The sequence below is a fragment of the Meleagris gallopavo genome, chromosome 20 (genome assembly GCF_000146605.3).
Source record: "Meleagris gallopavo isolate NT-WF06-2002-E0010 breed Aviagen turkey brand Nicholas breeding stock chromosome 20, Turkey_5.1, whole genome shotgun sequence".
Classification (NCBI taxonomy): domain Eukaryota; kingdom Metazoa; phylum Chordata; class Aves; order Galliformes; family Phasianidae; genus Meleagris; species Meleagris gallopavo.
Genome location: NC_015030.2, coordinates 10684363 through 10703694, shown reverse-complemented (window position 1 = coordinate 10703694; position 19332 = coordinate 10684363). Strand labels below are relative to the sequence as shown.

The 19332-nt window shown below is 42.5% G+C and overlaps 1 protein-coding gene across 3 annotated transcripts in view; it reads right to left on the bottom strand.

The window, feature by feature from the left end:
* LLGL2 (LLGL scribble cell polarity complex component 2) overlaps positions 1 to 19332 on the bottom strand; it is a 38626-nt gene that overhangs the window by 12188 nt on the left and 7106 nt on the right. For 2 of the 3 annotated variants that reach the window (XM_010721674.3, XM_031556375.1), the window contains exons 2-10: positions 16828 to 16925; positions 6843 to 6940; positions 5595 to 5676; positions 4224 to 4339; positions 3438 to 3596; positions 2729 to 2891; positions 2410 to 2542; positions 1671 to 1725; positions 1329 to 1483 (exon numbers count right to left, since the gene is read on the bottom strand). In XM_010721674.3, coding sequence (XP_010719976.1) covers positions 1329 to 1483; positions 1671 to 1725; positions 2410 to 2542; positions 2729 to 2891; positions 3438 to 3596; positions 4224 to 4339; positions 5595 to 5676; positions 6843 to 6940; positions 16828 to 16902 — 1036 coding nt within the window. In that variant the 5' untranslated portion in view covers positions 16903 to 16925. Of the gene's footprint in view, positions 1 to 1328; positions 1484 to 1670; positions 1726 to 2409; positions 2543 to 2728; positions 2892 to 3437; positions 3597 to 4223; positions 4340 to 5594; positions 5677 to 6842; positions 6941 to 16827; positions 16926 to 17259; positions 17279 to 19332 lie in introns of those variants that run through there. The other variant, XM_010721675.3, reaches the window with a different exon arrangement.

The following is a 19332-nucleotide window of genomic DNA, read 5'->3' as shown; positions in this document are numbered from 1 at the left end:
TTTTTAAGTGCAACAACTTCAGCTCCCTGTAGAAGCTCCTGTCTGCAGTCACTAGAAGATAGTTTAACTGGATACTTCAATCCTCGGGAAGTAAAAATATAAAGGTTCTTAATCTCAGTTACTTAATCCAAAAGGGACTTAAAATTCAATTCCTGCATATTATTTCTTCATAGAAAGTGACTGGTTTCTTTATTGATAAAAGCTGAACAGTGCTTCAAAACTAATGGTTCAGCACAATTGGAAGATGTTTATAAAAAGCATCCCTGTGTAGGTAAAGACTAAAATAACAAACATATACATACAGTTCACCTCAGTAACACCCTACCTATTTCATGACTTAAGGTCTGCTAAAGTCCAGTAGGGAGCAACATTCTTTCACCAGATTTGTAGTCTGTTTTATGCAGTAAGCCAAAGGGAGCCAACCTACACACACACACATTTGAATGCCTGCTACTGCACAGCACATGCTGAGAGTTGTCGCCATCACCACTCATAGTATGCAAGACAAATAGGTCCGGAAAACATTCAACTAGGCAAACCAGAAAACCTGGGAAGATTCAGCAATGCGAATTTGCTTACAAGCTACTGAAAGGGATCAGACCAAACTGCAGAAGTCTAGATGCAACTTCCAATACTGCACATTTGTGGAGCTTGAAATAGCAATTTTACCTTCAGTTTATTCAAGTTAACTAGAAACAAGAACTACATCAGTATTTGGGAAAAACTCCTGACAATTTCATGGTACAGTGGAAGAAACGGCAAAGAAGTCCTTCAGCAGAAGTAAAAATCTGACAAACTACAACATGTTGCAGAATGAGTGCTATTTGGTATTTTGCTGTTTACATTCAGGTTCACCAGCAGTAAGTAAATAATTTCCCCACATACTGACCCTGGGTTCTGCTCCCTCTCCTGATTTATTACCCAGAGCCCTAGTCATAATCCATGTAGTAATTAAAAGAAACAGTTTCTCAGTGGGAGTAAATTCTATTTTTAATCATTGCCTTCTTTGAAATGCTGTTTTCAAACAGCAATATTCAGATCCTAATTTTACTACCTGGTTATGTCCAGTGTCCTGCTTACACAGTCATGAACTTAAGAGATCTTTTCTCACTAATGAAGTAGATAATATTTTAATGAATGTAATCAGCCCATTCATTCTGTCAGTATTTTCCACTTCATTTTTAAAGGACAAAATCTCTCACTTCAAATCTCAAAAAGCCCCCAGACAATTCAACTTCTTCACAATTGATAAGCTACTTACACCAGGTAGATTTCTAGATGACTACACAGGTATTCTAGCTCTTCAGTGATGACCTGCAACCACATACCTGCAGTAGGCTCTGAACTGAAGATGATAAAGAAGTCTATCACTCGCGATGTGAAGTCAAAGGCTATTTGCTGGCTGCCATGAATAACAGAGATACTGTGCCGGTCACCATAACTAGCCCGGGGCATCCCTCCTTGGAATATAATGTAAGGAAGCCTTAAAAGAAAGATACGGCATATGCTGAAGTAAGAAGCAAGCACAACTTCAAAGACAAAGTCAAACATTGACAAAAACAACCTACATCTTAAAAAGCTCCTCTGAAGTGCTCTTATGGTATTGCACACTGTATCCTTTTAGTACTTCTTTCCAAAGCTAAGGATGAAGGAATATAACACAACCTTACCCATTCCTTGTTGTCTGCCAGTAGATCTTGGAGATGGCCTTGCACGGAAAAGGACCTACGAGAACAGAGCTAGTTACCATAATTGAAGAAGTGCATCCTCACTTAAGATGTTCTTTATTCCGCTTTACTTAGGTCAGCTCAGTGACCAAGAAAAGGAGAGTCACCTGAACTAGTAAACAAAACTTCCCCAGACCAAGCCACATCAGACAAGTCTGCTGGAACATGCGGACCAGTTACTCCTCAGGAAAACAACGCTTAGACTCAGGGAAAGTTGCCGATGGCTAACAGAGTACAGAAGCTGATTAATATTAAAAACACAGACATTCCGGAAATTAAGTTAAAGATGATAGAGAGCTTCTAAAGCTTCTACACACTTGAAAAACGAGGTCATCCCTATTTTATGTGTTTTTGCAAATCAGAAGATCCAAGCAACTCCTGTCGAACAGGACACTTGAACTAAAACAATGAGCTGAATCACCAACACCTTGTTCATAAAGGAAGAACATTCTTCAACACATTTGCTCTTCATGTTCAAGACTGACTCAGCAATGCAAAGGAGTTTAAAAATCCAAGAAACAGCTGGACTGAAATCAATTAGTCCAGGTTCATAACCCATCGAAACAGCAGTTCTGCCTTTTGCCATCAGGATAAAACACTAGGAACAACCCATTGTGAATATCCCACATAGGCTCTAAGTGAGCCTGAATGAACATGCAACAACCAAATCTCACTTACTGACCATAAGGCACAAGGTTTTCCAGAGGCAGAGACTGCCTGTTGTCATTGGATACTAGCCACTGGGTGTAACTTCCATCATAATGACAACTAATGAATTTACTGCCATCCCTCTGCCAGGAGAGGTTCTCCAGTTGCTGAAAAGAAATAGACAGTGATGTACTCTCAAGTTAAGAGTAAGAAAAGGAGGGGGAGGGAAAAACAGGAAAGGAAAGGGGGAAATAAGCTTTGTCAGGCTCTTCCTGCATCCACTTATCTTCAGAGTGCCCTGAGAGGAGAGCGTTCTTCCTCCCATAAGAACTACCTTTGGATTGGGTTAATACCTGGCTGCCCAGGAAATGGTGTGTCACTTTGTTATTCTGCCGGTCCCAGAGAACAATCAAGCCCCTGCTGTACCCAATCAGGATCTGGTCAGGGTTTTTAGGATGCTCCTGAAGGGCTTCTACCAATTCACATGATCGTCTGTTACAGTAATCTTCAGGTATCCTGCAGAAGAGAAAACAGAGGTTTATTTCTGGTATAACTCAGTACAAGTGTAGTAACAGTTGAAGTATAAGAAAGAAATTAAGCAATAAAATGCAGTCAGTGGAGAATAAGTGTAATCTTTCTGTAAATCTTTCAAGAAGCAGAAAAACCTTACATAAGGCCTATAACCAGGCCTGCCAAATCAGCCTGCCTGTATCCAGCATTTACTTCCCTTCACTCAAAGCTTACAGTGAGTTCTGGGACTGGATCCAAAGATTGTAATGCATACAACTACCAGAGCACAGGGTTTGCAGATCAACTCCCAGTACGCACTGTATAGTCTGCTCATGTTCAGCACCCCCACAGTGACAGCACTAGGGTGACCAGGACTGAAATCACTGCTTAACATACATCAGGACAAAAATTACTTTCACAGAAGTCCTCAGATTTGGAAGATGAATAATATGACAGCAAGGCCCCAGTATTTAATTGGGGGTGACATCTGAACAGAGGATGCCTGCTCATGGGATTCCACTTCCGCACAGGAGCGCCTATCTGCTCGCTCACCACTGCAGCACAGCCTCAGAGGTTATGGTCCTGTCCTCCAGGACTCCGAAGGATGGCAGTTCCACCACGAAGATGTTGCCACTTTCTGTGCCAAGGTACAGGACTTCCCGTGAGGAGTGGGGAAGGACAGCTGTTATCTGCGTGGCACTTGGTGGAGAGCTGGAGATGTAAAGTATCTAGTTAGCCACATGCAAGATGGTTATGCTTACCAAACTTGAGAGAACCAACAATTCAACTGGATGCTTACAAGTGTAATTTGTTTTATGGACAGAGATTTTGAGCCAGGCATACTTTTTTGAAGTCAAATTCTAGTGTTAAGGTAAATTATGTCAAAAAACTTTTGACAAGCATGTGAACAAAGAGTCAAACACCCTTTTACAGTGGTCTCTCTTATAAAGCTGTCTCCAAAGGAGCTCCAAAAACAGCTCCCTCAAAATTGGCAAGATTAAATAAAAATAAAATCATATTGGTATTTAAGTCTGACTTAACAGATGTATAGATGTGCTTCACCTTAAGATTTACAGTTCCCATACACAAAGAAGTAGATACACAACATCAAACTTAAAAACAGAATTTCTGCCCCAAAAACTCACACTTGACATTGGTACAATCTTAAAAGGTGGTCTCCTGAGCCCTAACCAACTCTTGCTGGTTTCTAAGTGTGCCTCTTTAATGAGCTCATAGGAATCATAGAGTCTGTAAGATCAAGACAAACCCTAGCTAAAATAATAACAATTTTTTTCCTTGCTAAACCACACACAGTTCAAAACCACTCTTGAAGATTACCCAGGTGGCCCTTTCAATGTGAAGCGATGATCTTCCCACAGCTCAGATGCTCCACTGTGCTGCTTCAGGCTCCAGAGATGCAAGCTGTTATCATCTAGTAATGTCACCAGCTGGCACTAAAATACCACACAATACCTTTTTTCAGAATCACAACATCAAATACAATAATCTAATTATTAAGTTGCCGCTGTAAATAATTCTCTCTGCTAAAGCAGGATCAGGGCTTGTAGGTGGGCATATAGATAATGTGGGTATATATACACATGCATAGAGCTACATTAACCTGCACTGCACCAGCTCAGTAGGTTAACAGCAAGGCACTTGGAGGAAGACAAGAATTAGTCTAAAGGTTGAAAACATTCATCTATAGGACAACAATGGCACAGGTTATAACTAAGGGAGAACATAAGTTAGATTTTTGGAAAAAGACCAGCCTAGGATGTAAAGCTCAGTAAGGCAACTCCAAGTGTTAGTTCACCATCTTGCTCAGCATGGTTTGCAGCAACACATCCCAGCTTTGGGTGGGGCTGATACAGTTTACTACACCGCACTCCTTGCATTTTTCATGTTCAACCTCATTCTGGAGAGCTGTGTCAGAGTCATTTCATGGGCCCCGCCCTGCTGGCTTTGTGTCCAAATTGAAGCATTTTGCCTGTTGAAGCCACACCTGGTACAACACTCCCCATGAGAGTTTCAGGATGTACCATTAGTTAAGCAAACAGACACCCAAAACCACTTCAAGAATTAAATCCCTCTCAGAACACGCTACTTGAGCTACACTGGGGACATCAGACAATAAAACACATGGCCAAGACACAGTCTGACAGTCAAGGGAAGGGAAAGTGGTTAGACAACCAGCAGCCATTTGGAAAACTCTGCCTTTGCTAATTTTAGTTTATCTCAATAGTTGTAAAGCAATCTCCAAAAGCAAGATTCAATAATCAGAAACACATACAGGCAGCAAGCTTAATAGCCGGCTAGATCAGCAGTATTGAGCTGAACTGCTGAAAAGAGTTAAATCAGCAGCAGTTCTGTTCTGCCAAATACCACTCAGGCCTACTAAAATTACAGGGGCTGCAAAAGGAAAAGTTTTCATCTCTGCAGCAGATAACCTGAACTACTCCGGACTTACTACCATTCTTATCACACACTACTTGAGATAAACTACTAAATTACAAATAATAAAGCTACTCTAAGTTTTACCAAGCTTCTCCACAGCAACAAGTACTGCTGAGAGCACAGAATACTGGAATAAGCGTTACAGACCAGCAGCAGCTGAATAAACTCAATTACAGGAGTTCAGTTACCAGGAATAAACGCATATTTAATAAAAGTCTACAAAAGTCACAGGAGCACTGAAAATACACTCACCTGGTCAGGTATAAAGTGAATCTGCATTACAGTATTGTTTTCTTCATGTAAACCCACGAATTCCACCCCAGGAGCACCATATCTGAAGGCTTTGTTGAGGTTCTAAAGTATTTAAGAATATCCACATCTGCAGTTAACTGATAAGAAGCATGCTAGCTAGCAAGATGAAGAGAGATCAGTTTGAAACCATGTTGTACTGGTCATGGTCTGGACTGGAAAAAAAGAAAATATGCCCCGTCACTGGAGGTGTTCAAGGCCAGGTTGCATGGGGCCCTGGGCAGCCTAGTCTGGTATTGAATGTGGAGGTTGGTGGCCCTGCATGTGGCAGAGGGGTTGGAGATTCATGATCCTTGATGTCCCTTCCAACCCTGGCCATTCTGTGATTCTGTGAAAAAACATGCCTACTTTGATTTTATGTGCTTGTGTGCTTAAAGCAGATTGCAGGAGAACGTGGAAGTTTACTTCATTCTTTAAGAATTTGCAGAAGAGGTGCCTGAACCCTGTTTTCTGAATTTTCTGGTTTTTTTTCCTCAGAGATGTTTAATGGTTTCCCAGACACTACAGTACTGCTTGTTTGTAACCAAGAGACAGATGGCTACTGCTTGCATGCGAGTCCAGACTCTGAATGCAAACAGCACCAGGAATGATTAAGCAGGTGGAGAGCATACCAACTTTTCCTTTCTGGGATGAGCAATCTGGCTGCTGCGCGGCATACCTTGCTGGCACTGCACCACAGGAATCACCTCTATGCCTTGCATATATGCAAAAAAATCAAAATGGACCTCACTTCTTTAGCTAAAAAAAGTCACCATTTTCAGTGTTTAGGTCTAATGCCTATACGGTCACAAATACAGGAAGCTGAACGCACTTCTGCCTTCAGATTTAACCTCTGAAATACAGTCGCTTTAAAGAAAGAAAAGAAAAAAAAGAAGGCCTGCCCCAAATATTTAAACTGGGAATTTACAATGTGAAGGATTGCTAAACTTGGGCTAGATGTAGTCTGACCTTCCACACAACAAAAGCGGAGCTTCTTCTAACATCAGCATCAAACTCAACTTCTGTTTGAGCAATAGTTCAGCTCTTGGCATTCTCATCAAACCAAAATCAATTTAAACCTAGACAGACTGTTCCAATGTTCAGTAATCTGTGTTTGCAAATTTATACTTAGAGCAACTTATTATAAAGCCTTCACAGTTGTATATTCTCATGCTGCCAGAGAAACCTTGCTGAAATTGTTCAAAAGAATACAGTTTGATGGCTCCCGACCGTGTTCCAATGGCCATAAGGTGGAGAAATGGACTATAGCCCAACGCGCTGGGTTGATGGGGAAATCCATGTTCCACAGTCTAGCAAAGAGAAAGAAAAATCATGATCAAAAAGCATGTCTCATGGGCATTGTTATATACAATTAAAAAAAGTTAAATACGGCATAGCAGTCTGAAATATAGAAATGAAAAAGCAATACTCTGAAAACAGAAACCCAAACAGCTCTTTGTATTATTTGTAACTCTGCGTAAGCACGACTTACACAGTCAACAGAATACACTAACACCCCACATCAATTTTATCTCTGTAAGCCACCTGCTCAGCATAATTTCAAAGTCTAATACAACTACTTCCTACTGCAAAGTCAGCTTTACCTATTAAATTCTAAGTCAGTCTTCATGACCTTCTCTTATTGACTGACATCAAAAAATGGTGCAAAGCTACGATGAAGTATAGAATAAACATCAATACTCACTATGAAAGCTGAATAGATTTGGGGGAATTCCAGAAAACTACTGTGACTGATATTCATTTTCTGAGGGTACCAGAAAGAACGTCAGACTTCAACACGAGCAGGAGCCTGCACTACTACCTCAGAGAAATTCATTTGGTAATTAAAAAAAAAAAAAATACACCAGTGACTACCACGGGAAGCAGTGTATTGCTTGATTGTAATGACTTCCCCAAAGTATAATTTACATCGCACCAAGACTGAGATTTGGAATGTGCCATATACATCACATAGCAGAGATTATGCATTTATACACTGTGGCAAAACATTCTGCCATACTTAGAGGTTGCAGTCATTTGTAAGACCTCTCAGTCAGGCTTCTACAAATACTTATGTACAGCTCTTATCACTGACCACAGGAATCACGCATGTATAAGTGTTCAACAATGTACAGCTACATAAAGAAGGCTTTGTGTGCCTGAAGATAAACAGAGCTGCTTCCTAGAAAACACTGTTATCCTTATAATTCAATCTTTTGAGAAAATATGTTCTTCTAAGCCAAGCTGAGCAGCTACAGAGAGGAACTGGTTACAAAACAGCCCAACAACCATGCATAGAAAAAAGATAAGCAGAGAATCCTCCATCTACAGACACTTGTGCCTCACTCCCATCCTCATTACCATTATTTTGTTGAGACAGAGCTACCACATCACTTGGCTTTATGGTTTACTCAGCATAGAAGGAACTGGACTTTATTTCCTGCATAGTAATTTTCCAATTTAATCCTCTTTGGGAGTTAAAAAAAATAAAGCCGATTTCATTTTTGTGGTCATGGTATTAGCCTGAGGTGCTCCCTCCGCTACAAAACAGTTTAATGCCCTTTTAACTGTTCCTGCTAAAAATACAGGTATAGGAGGATAGCCTGATCCCAGTTTCCCAAACTACTTAAATTTTGGCCATTCTGTTGTAATTTTTAAATGGTAAAACCAGACCTTTTTCCTTTCAGTCATCAGGCCAACCCAGTCGGAAGTCATATTAGAAGATAAGCTATTTTAGAGCACAAAAAAAATTGAAAGATTGGAATATTTTCTATATTTTCCCTTGCCAACTCATAATGCTTGGCAAAGCGGTAGCTTGCAAATTAACACTAGCACTACTGGCACCAAGAGTGCCGAATTTATTTCCTTTTGTTACAGGTTCATCTCTTGCCTTATTCCTTTTTATACCACAAAGGTAACTTAGGTGTTAAATCTGTACTACTAAAAACAAACAAATTTCGAGAAGTCAATTTTTCCTTAATGTCCCACTTGAAGTTGTGCCTAACCAACCTCTGCCCATCTTTGCATATGAGACTTCCTAGTGGAGGCTTCATGAAATTCAGAACTGTAACTGTGGATTTAGAATTGAAACAGAACAGTTTTCTAAATGAACATTTACAAAGAATTTCTCTGTTCTACGACAGCTACTGAGGTAACATAGAAAAATTTTCTAGTTGGCAAAGTTGTTGGAGTATGAAGCCATCATGTACAAGTCTCTGAAGAAAATTCAAGATAACATCCTAACCACAAATAAGACAGGACAACAGACACCACTGCACGCTCTCCCAAAAGAGCAAAGAACTTGGTAGGGACAGACCAGTGTAATTCCACTGCTAGTTTTCATTTCAACCTCCTGATAGTCACTGTGCTGTCACACCACCAACAGAACCAGGTGTTATTTTCAATGAAATGTCAATTAGGAATTGCATTTAGTCTGAGATTACTTTCATCCAGGAACATGAGAATTACTACTAACCCTTCTTATAAGAGAAAACCAAGACACAGACAACCCCATGCTGAGTGTTAGGATGCTGTCCACACTAAACTTAGTATTGGCTTAATTATATCTTGGTTTTGATGTGCTATTTGTAAACACATTATACAAATTAGTATAATCTTTAACTTTTAGATATTAGACGTGTAAACAGTTCTGTTACACAGTTCAATCATTCAGTCCTACTAATAGGATGATAATTTTTTGCCCAGAGTTTCCTTTAAAAGAAGATTTGAAGAAACCTTCTTTCCAAGCTTGTTGACTTGGAAGCAAAAGCTGCAGCTTCTAAGAGAAAAGTGCTAGTAACAAGGCCACAGCAGAAAACAGTGCCATATGCAGGAGCACAGAAAGAGAGGATCACTAACAACCATAGCTTGTTACATTAGTACTTTACTACTTTCAGAAGGCACAGACAGGGTAGAAGGGGTGGCGGAGTTGCCCTCTATGTTAGGAAGCGGATAGGTTGTGAAGAGCTGTGTCTGAGGAACAGCCATGATCAGATCAAGAGCTTGTGGGTAAAAATCAAGAATCGGTCCAGTAAAGGGCACCTAGTGGTTGAGGTCTGCTACAGGCCACCTGATCAGGAGGAGCCTGTTGACGAGGCCTTCTTGCTTCAGCTGCAGGAGGTGTTGTGCTCATCCTGATGGGGGATTTCAACCACCCGGATATTTGCTGGGATAGCAGCTCGGCGGGTGGCAGAAATCCAGGAGATTCTGAAGTCTGTCAAAGACAACTTCCTGGTCCAGGTAGTAGATGGACCAACCGGAGGCGAAGCCTTACTGGACCTGGTGCTCAGTAATGAGGAGAGCATTAGAGAGGTTAAGATTGGAGGCAGCCTGGGCTGTATTGACCATACCTTGATGGAGTTTGTGATCCTGAAGAACACAGGCCTGGCAAAAAGCAGAGTCAGTACTCTGTGCCTTAGGAGAACAAAATTCCAGCTGCTCAAGGAACTGCTGAGTGAGATCCCCTGGGAAACTGTCCTTAAGGGTATGGGCACAGAACAGAGCTGGTAGCTCTTTAAGGACACCCTTATGAGAGGGCAATGGCTCTCCATCCCCCAGCAGAAGTTGTTGAGCAAGGGAGGCATGCGACAATCATGGCTGTGCAAGGACTTGCAGCTTAAACTGAGGGAAAAGAGGGAAACGTAGAGAAAGTGGAAGCAGGGTTGTGGAGCCTGGGAGGAATACAGGGCTGTTGTCCGTGTGTGTAGAGATAGGATTAGGAAAGCCAAGGCACAGATGGAGCTGAACTTGGCAAGGGATTTGAAAGATAAGCAGAAGGGGTACTACAGGTACATGGGCAGGAGGAGACAGGCCAAGGAGAGTGTCCTCCCTCGGATGAAAGGTAACGGGGAGCTGGCTTCCTCAAACATAGAAAAAGCTGAGGTACTCAGTGAGTGCTTTGCTTCAATCTTCACGGGTGGTCAGGCTTCCCGTGTCTGCCAGGACCATGAGCCTCTAGGTGAGTGTGTGGGGAATGGTTTCTGTCCCACTGTAACAGTGGAACAAGTCTGAGTCCTCCTTGTGAAACTGAACACGTATAAGTCCACGGGGCCAGATGATATCCATCCTAGGGTTCTGAAAGAGATGACTGTGTTTGCTGAGCCACAGTGCATCATATTTGAAAAATCATGGCTGTCTGGTGAAGTCCCCAGCGACTGGAAAAAGGGAAACGTTACTCCCATTTTTAAGAAAGTGAGAAAGGAAGACCCAGACTACAGGCCAGTGAGCCTCACCTCTGTGCCAGGGAAGATCATGGAGCAGATCCTCTTAGAAGCTATGTTAAGGCACATACGAGACAAAGAGGTGATTCAAGACAGCCAGCATGGCTTCACCAAGGGCAAATTGTGTCTGACCAATCTGGTGGCCTTCTATGATGGAGTGACAGCTTCGGTGGAGAGGCGGTGGATGTCATCTACCTGGACTTCTGCAAAGCCTTTGGCATGGTCCCTCACCAATCCTTCTCTCTAAATTGGAGAGGTGTGGATTTGAAGGACGGCGTGTTTGATGGATTAGGAATTGGCTGGCTGGATGCAGCCTAAGGGTTGTGATCAATGGTTCTGTGACAGGGTGGAGGCCAGTCACAAGCAGTGTCCCTCAGGCATCGGTCTTGGGACCGGTGCTCTTCAGCATCTTCATCAATGACAGACGATGGCATCAAGAGCATCCTCAGCAAGTTTGCAGATGACACCAAGCTGAGCGGTGCAATCAATACATTGGAGGGAAGGGAAGCCATTCAGAGGGATCTGGACAGGCTAGAGAAGTGGGCGTGGGGGAAGATCTCCTTAGAGAGCAGCCCTGCAGAGAAGGACTTGGGGGTCCTGGTGGACGAGAAGCTAGCTAGACATGAGCCAGCAGTGTGCACTCGAGCCCAGAAGGCCAACTGTGTTCTGGGCTGCACTGAAAAAGGGGTGGCCTGCAGGGCAAAGGAGGGGATTGTCCCCCTCTATTTGGCTCTTGTGAGACTCCATCTGGAGTACTGCGTCCAGGCCTAGAGCCCCCCAGTACAGGAAGGACTTGGAGCGGGTGCAGAGGAGGGCCACTAAGATGATCAGAGGGCTGGAGCACCACTCCTATGAGGAAAGGTTGAGGGAACTGGGATTGTTTAGCTCGGAGAAGAGAAGGCGCCAGGGAGACCTCATTGTGACTTTCCAGTACTTGAAAGGAGTATATAAACAGGAGGGGAAACAGCTGTTTACGAGTGTGGTTAGTGATAGGACAAGGGGAATGGTCTTAAACTGAGACAGGGGAGGTTTAGGTTAGATATTAAGAGGAATTTTTTCACACAGAGGGGTGGTGACACTTAGACAGGTTGCCCAAGTAGGCTGTGGATGCCCCATGCCTGGAGACATTCAAGGCCACGCTGGATGTGGCTCTGGGCAGCCTGGTCTAGTGGTTCGCGACCCTGCAAGTAGCAGGGGGTTGAAACTGGATGATCATTGTGGGCCTTTTCAACCCAGGCCATTCTATGATTCTACAATTTTATTCCATAAGCAATTGTGCAACCACACTAATGGTTTCTGGTAGCCTTGAATCTTCAAGATGCCCATAACACAGAACGGCTTCTAGGCTGTCTATGACACCACAAAGGCCAGGCATTCACATTCACTGTACTTATTAATCCAGACCTTTTTCTTGCACTTATTTAAAATCCAGGACCTGTTTTTTTCTTTGCTAAATCGCATCAAGCCAACTGTTCGGCTAGCCTCATTCTCTCGTCTCAATGCAGCTTTCATCAGTGAAACCTTTCACCTGCTCAGCAGGTAAACTCAGCGCGGGGGGGGGGGGGGGGGAGGAGGGGGAGGGGGAGGGTAGTTGGTAGTAACGTACCGTACGTACGGAAACCACGGAAGGTAAGGTAGTAACGAAGGTAGTTCGTTACGACGTACGAACGTACGTAAAGTAAGTAAGGAAACGAAAACCGAGGAGGTTACGGAACGTAACGAACTAGTCCGTCCTTTCGTTACGAGGTACGGTTCGTTTGTTCTCGTAGAGTCGTTCTTACTTTTTTACGTTACTTTCGTAACTTACGTAACTTACGTTAGTTTAACGTTCGTACGTACGTTACTACGTAACGTACGTACGTTACGTCGTACGTACTACGTACGTAACCTAACAGTTAAGTCGTTACCGTTACGCGGTTCAAACTTCGACTAACGTTAACAGTCCGTAACCACTAAGACCGAAACGGACGTTACGTACCGTTACGGTAAGGTCCCGTTTAAGTCCCGTTTAACGAACCCTAACCGAAAACGTACCGGAAACCGTAGCCGTTAACTCTAACTACTACTTACGTTAGTTAACTTAGTTTTACAACTTACCGTTACTTTTACGTACGTTACCGTTTAACTTTAAACGTTTAACCGTAACCGTTTAACGTTTTACGTTTTCGTTTTTACGTTACGTAACGTACCTACGTACGTACTACGTACGACCGTACGTTCGTACGTCCGTACTACCGTCTTACCTTCTACGTCGTACTACGACGTACGTCGTACGTACTACGAGTACGTAACGTACCGTACCGTACGTACGCGACGTACGAGGAGACGGAGGGTGGGGGTGGGGGGGTGGGGGGGAGGAGGGAGGGGGAGGGATGTTGATACACTGAACACAGAGAGGTTACAAAGGAGTCTTTCAGCAGAACTGAAATGAGAAACCAGAGTGGCAAAGCATGCCCTTCTTTTCAAGAGGGCCTTTGTTTCTCTGAGGAGCTTTCATTTTCATTTTTCTCAAGCTATAGATTTGTCAGACTCAGTAAGCCTAGTGTCAGCAGCATTAACTAACAGAAAAGCTTAGTGTCAGTCATCATATTTACTGCAGGAAAAATGCAGACAAGCTTAACAGTTGTTCCTAGCCCACTCTAAAGCTGTGCCACTGAAATTCAGTGCCATCTTCTTCATTTCATTTCTATCAGATTGTTTTGTGACAAAACAGAGACAGACTACAGGCAATACATGCACCATACATTTATTAACATGTCATTTGAATCACAGAATTACCCACTTTCCACAGAAGGTTGGAAAATACCTACAAGATCATCCAGTCCGATCATCACCAATAGTTCTCACTAAATGTCCCTCAACACAACATCCAAACGTTCCTTGAACACCTCTAGGGTCAGTGACTCCACCACCTCCCTGTGCAGCCCATTCCAGTGCCAGACCACTCTTTCAGAGAAGTAGTATTTCCTAACGTCCAGCCTGAATCTCCCTTGGCGCAACTTGAAGCCATTCCCTCTAGTCCTATCACTAGTTACACGAGAGCAGACGCCGACCCCCAGCTCACTACAACCTCCCTTCAGGTAGTTATAGAGAGCAATAATGTCTCCCCGAGCCTCCTGTTCTCCAGACTGAACAATCCAGGTCCTTCAGCTGCTCCTCACAAGGCCTGTGCTCCAGACCCCTCACCAGCTTTGTTGCCCTAAGAAACATTTCTTCATCGAGGAAACAATGAAGCCAGTATGTGTTAAGTCTACTTTGCATAAACATTAATTCAGTATTTAAGGTAAGCTATCCATCACCTCCATTAGCAAAGAGTTGAAAAGACTGAAAATAAGGGGGAAAAAATAAAGCCACAAATTAAATACAATGTTCACAGTTTGGTAGCATTCAACGGTAAGACAGGCTGTTTGTTTCACCTGTGTTACCCACCATCCAGTCTGATGGCGCCAGCCTAGACATGTCTGTTCTGTGGGGCTTGGACTTAGCCAAAGGCACCCAAATACTACTTCTAAAAGCAGGACAAACTTAAAGAATTAGACTGCCAAGTATTCATACAATATTCTTTATTCTATCCACTGAGCTAAAAACAGATTCTTGCAACAGGTATACAAATGTATGGGAAGTTATTAGTCATACAGAAAAACATATGTGAAGCTAAGTGACTAGAAGAACTTAGGAAGATGTTTCTTGAAACAGACACAACTTTATTGAGAATTTGAGGAGCTAGTCCAGTACACAGTCAGTCCTTTAAAACCATTTGGACTACCTCCTGTATGGAACAGATATAAGAAGGAAGCTGTAAAAGATCACAGACGTCGAAACTTGAGGGAGTGAAACAAAGAAAGCCACGACCACCCTAAAAACCATCAAACACTGATTAAAAATAACCAAATAAATAAATCCATTACTAGGTCAGTATGGCCAGAGTCCACAGCATGCATGGCATTATATGGTCACGTTCAACTTCTGTATAAGCAATAAAATTAGAGCAGGAATCCCTCGTACTTTTAAGGGACAAATTAACTATGGAGTCCCTACCACCACAGGCAGTCAGACTGAAGAGGTGTAAATATGCTATGCGGTTTCTCTAATTAGCAATTTCACAGTCCCATCAAATATTTCCCAAGCAGGTTCTTAACAAGAAGCGTTTCAAAGGCCTCAAATAGTAAGTGTTAAAACAAAACCTGCTTACGAGCTCGCTGTTTTTATAGTGCATTAAACAAGAAAATAATATTTTTGTCTCCTTGAAGTCACAACCTTCAATGGGTCAGAACTGAGGCCTGACTTGCCCAAATTTTCTCAGTCTACCAGCTACAAGCAGACACTTATTGTATCAAAGGGCAGATGTTTAAAGGATTCTTCATCTCTGGAAATACTGAAACAGGGGACACAAGACTTGGAAAATTTTATGTAAGGAAAAGGTATAATGTAAAAGCCTCTGGAGGTAATATGGAAGCATAGGTCCATCCTTCCAATTCTTGTCACAAAGAGCAAGTTTGCTTGGCTTAGAAGTGCAAAATGCATTTTGTAAAGGCTTTAATCGCAAGGTTGCGATGAATAAATCACTAGGAAGTTTCCAAAGTAGTCACCCCCCTAGAAACAAGATGTCATTTTTTACCTTCAGGACTGAATCAAATGGAGTCTCAAATTCTGATGCCAAGCTCAAACATATCTGGAATTTTCCCTCTGCTGCAAAAGTTTGTTCTTTCAAAGATGTCCTGTTTTGCATCACCCAAATTAGTCTGACTCTGGAGGTAAAGCTTAGCCAAACATTCCCATAAGAAAAAGGTTTATTAAAGAGGAGACATCTCTGAAAAAACTAAGTTTTTTTTCCCCCCCATCTTACATACAATTTTGTGTGCTTTTAAGCAATTCTGACCTATCCCTGAGATGCCTTCTGAAGCAGACGTTGCATTCAACTAAATGCAAACAACTCAACACTGAAGTTACATCCACTGAAATTTCTACTGCGTCTGCACAAGCATTTCCTCATAGTAGCAAGGAGAAAATAGGTCTGAAGAATGTGCATGAGAGTAATGTATACTAGTACCAGATTATATTAAAACATTTGTCTCCAAGCTTCCAAATTTCCACTTTAATGAATCAAAGAGATTATTTCCTATGCTGACATCATTCATCCATTACACTTTTCAGAAAAATTCCATTTAAACTTTGGAAATTCAAAACTTACACATATATTTCTAATACCCAATAAAGGTTTTTGAAAGCAGCCATTAGCCTAGCAATGAATTCATATTAAGCATTTACAAGGTTAAATGCACTACATGTTCCTGTCCAGAACTCAGAACGCATGAAGTGCTGGATACCCAGCACAGCCATTGTGGTTCCTCCTCTTAAAGAGAAGGCAAAAAAATCCCAATACAAAATCAGACTAAGATAATAGTGAGTTAATTATTCATGGTTACTGTACTGCCCTAGGTAGTCCCACATCTCTATCAAATACTTAAATTTGCATTTAAAAAAAGAAGTACACTTATAATCCCAAGTATAATCACAGTCAAAGACCTGTGGCTTCAGCTGCATCACAAACTGTCTTACCTGTCTACCTTAAGAAAAATATTTACTTTTATAATGGTACTGCAAAGACTAGTTATAATGTAAACTGTCAGAGCACATAGCAGGACAAAGTGCTAAACACTCAGAGTAAAGGAAAGCTGCAGCAAAGATCTCTTCTTCCAGCAAGTGCCACTCAACTGCAAGACAGCATCATTTTGCTTAAAAAAAAAAAAAAAAAAGCCAGAATTGAGAACATGCTCATAAGCATAAAGAAAACTAGTCAGATTCATCAGAGGGAAAAAAAAAACAAAACAAAAATACAGTACAGAAAACTAAAACAAACCATTTCTCCTAAATTTAACTTTTCCACCCACACTCAAGTAATTTTTCCTACTGTGCAATGGCTCTGGATTGATTTACTTTGTACACATATTTCTTGAAGTTCAAGGATAGCACAATACCTTGTTGAACTGGAAGAGTTCGCGCTTGAGTCTCTCTCTTACTGGATCATGTCCAGGTCTTAAGAACCTTCTCATTGTCCCCGCTTGCACCAAAAATCCTAACAAACAAACAAAGACACGTAAATAAAAGCAGCTTGAGAAAATAAGCAAGCAGAAGCAGGTTATTTTGGTTCAGCATTTAAAACAAATCAGCCTGAGCAGGATGAGAAAACACAGCTATAGAGTAACTAACACCTGATAGCACTGCAGAACTTCATCTACAGTGGCAGGGCTTCCTTACTCAATGCCAATCTCACATAGCTGAGACAAAGAAGTACAGATGAACCAATGGAATTTCAGAAGACTTTACACTGCCATTTTATGATCACTTCAGCCAGCTTTATCCAAAGAGCCAAGCAAAACTGCAGCAGTTGCTTAAACATTTAGACAAACCCTATCTAAAGATCAGCTCCCAGGCTCACAGCATTATTGACTAGAATCAGCTTTCATCCCAGGTAAACCCTCTGGCTACTGAGCTAAGAAGAAAAAGAATCACATTTTCAGCCCACTCCATGGGTATGGCAGAAAGGGCACAGAGCTGCCTGCAGGGTAGCGCCATTAATTATTAACCTGCTTTTGTAAAGTATCAAGATTAACTTCCCTGCTGAAGGTGGGGGCAGTGGAAGAAAATCTTGCACCTGCAGCCCAATGTGCAGTTAAAAGCACAAGCCTTTTGTTTCATCTCATTGCCTTGCCTCTCACAACTGGAGAAGCATCCAAGCAGGGTAAATTAGGCAGACTGACTTGCCATCTAGCAGTCATGCAGTTGGTACGAGCTTACAGCCTCATGCTCTATGCAGCTCAGGAGATCCTTTGTCACATCTCTCCCCTGCATTTGTGCTAAGCTCTACCAAGTCAAGAGCAAAAAGTTTGAATCACATCCTGACAACTTATTAGGTAGGTAGGATCACCATTCCCACATCTTTCATAGAATCATAGATTTGTTTGAGTTGGAAGGGACCTGTGAAGGCCTTCTGGTCTGCTTCCCACCTGCAACAAACAGGGACACCTACAGTTCAGTCACAGAGCCCTGCCCAGCCTGACTTCGAATACCTCCACGATGGGGCACTCACCAGCTCTCTGGGCAATCTATTCCAGTTTCGTAAGTTCCAGTGCTCAAACAGCTCAGCTTTTCACAAAACAGATGCTGGACACTCCAGTCAGTATTTCTTTAATTCATTGGGCAGGAAATTACAGTAATATTGCAGCTACTCTGCACACAACTAACACGTCCATGGTGAGAGCCAGAACTTCCGAGAAGCAGTGAGAAATGAGTGCAGACATCCTATGGCAGTAAGCCACGTCAGAAAAGATACAAGCACACAAGGCAGGGAGGACGGGTACTAGGCTAGTGTCACAACAGGCTGAGAAGGACCAGGATCACTGATGACACTACCAGAGCAACACAGGGCCTTGGGCCTTTGATTCAAGCAGAGCAGTTGGATGGGTAACAGAGAATCCAGCTTTCTTGGCCCGTCAACATAGAATCCGGCAAACAGGATGGCTGGTTATCTGTGTGTTTCCACCAATAATAGCCTAATGGCTAATGACTTAAATCAGCCATCCACTACTGAGGGCTTGAATTGCTTTTTCAAATGGCTTTTAACAAGGCCTTCCAACCCTGAAGAACATACAGGGAGAAAAATTACAGAGCACTCTCTAGCCATACCCCTTGAGAAAGATCCCAAACTAGAAGCCATGTTGTTTTGTTGTATTATTCCTTTTTTACCTTCCCTATCCACTCTCTAATATCTCCAGGTACTTGCACAGTACTGTCCAGAGCTCACTGAGGAGACTGATGCACAGTCCCCTTTCAGAGGACCAGGAGATCACATCAGCACTAAGAAACAAGCAGGGTCACTTAATCTCCACAGGCATCTCCTCTCTGCACTGAGAAGGGTGGTTCTTAGCTAGGCAGCTGTAGGCATCTGTCTTGGTGAATAGCGTGATTAACAGTAGCATAGGAACACCTGTAATAGGGAATCCTTTCAAAGAGAGGAGGAAATGTGTGGTTTACTTCAGAAGTATATCTTCCTACAACGATTTAGGTACCTGAACTGAAATGTCAAGGTCTGTATCAGACCTTGGGTCATCTGTAAAGAACTTTTGCCAGGTGGATGTTCTAGAAAGAGGGACATCTTCACACAAGACTGTGTTTGCTGTAAGCTAGCAAAAGCTAGCTGTGCTAGGTAAGGAGAGCAAATCACACCCATGTGTAACACACAGCTTGCCCCTAGCCAGACAAGGAAAGTGCCAGAAACACACCCTTTCCCACTGTCAATCAATGTCCCAGACCTGTTAAACTAGGTGTCATGGTTTCATGATTTTTCATTATCGGTATTCCACATCATAACATCATGCAATGCACTGGGGGTTTGACTGCTGATGCTCAAGTTCCGGGTGCCTGTCCAGCGGAGAAGAGCAGCTACGTTTCCCCAGGGGGCTTTGCGGTCAGCGAGGAGATAT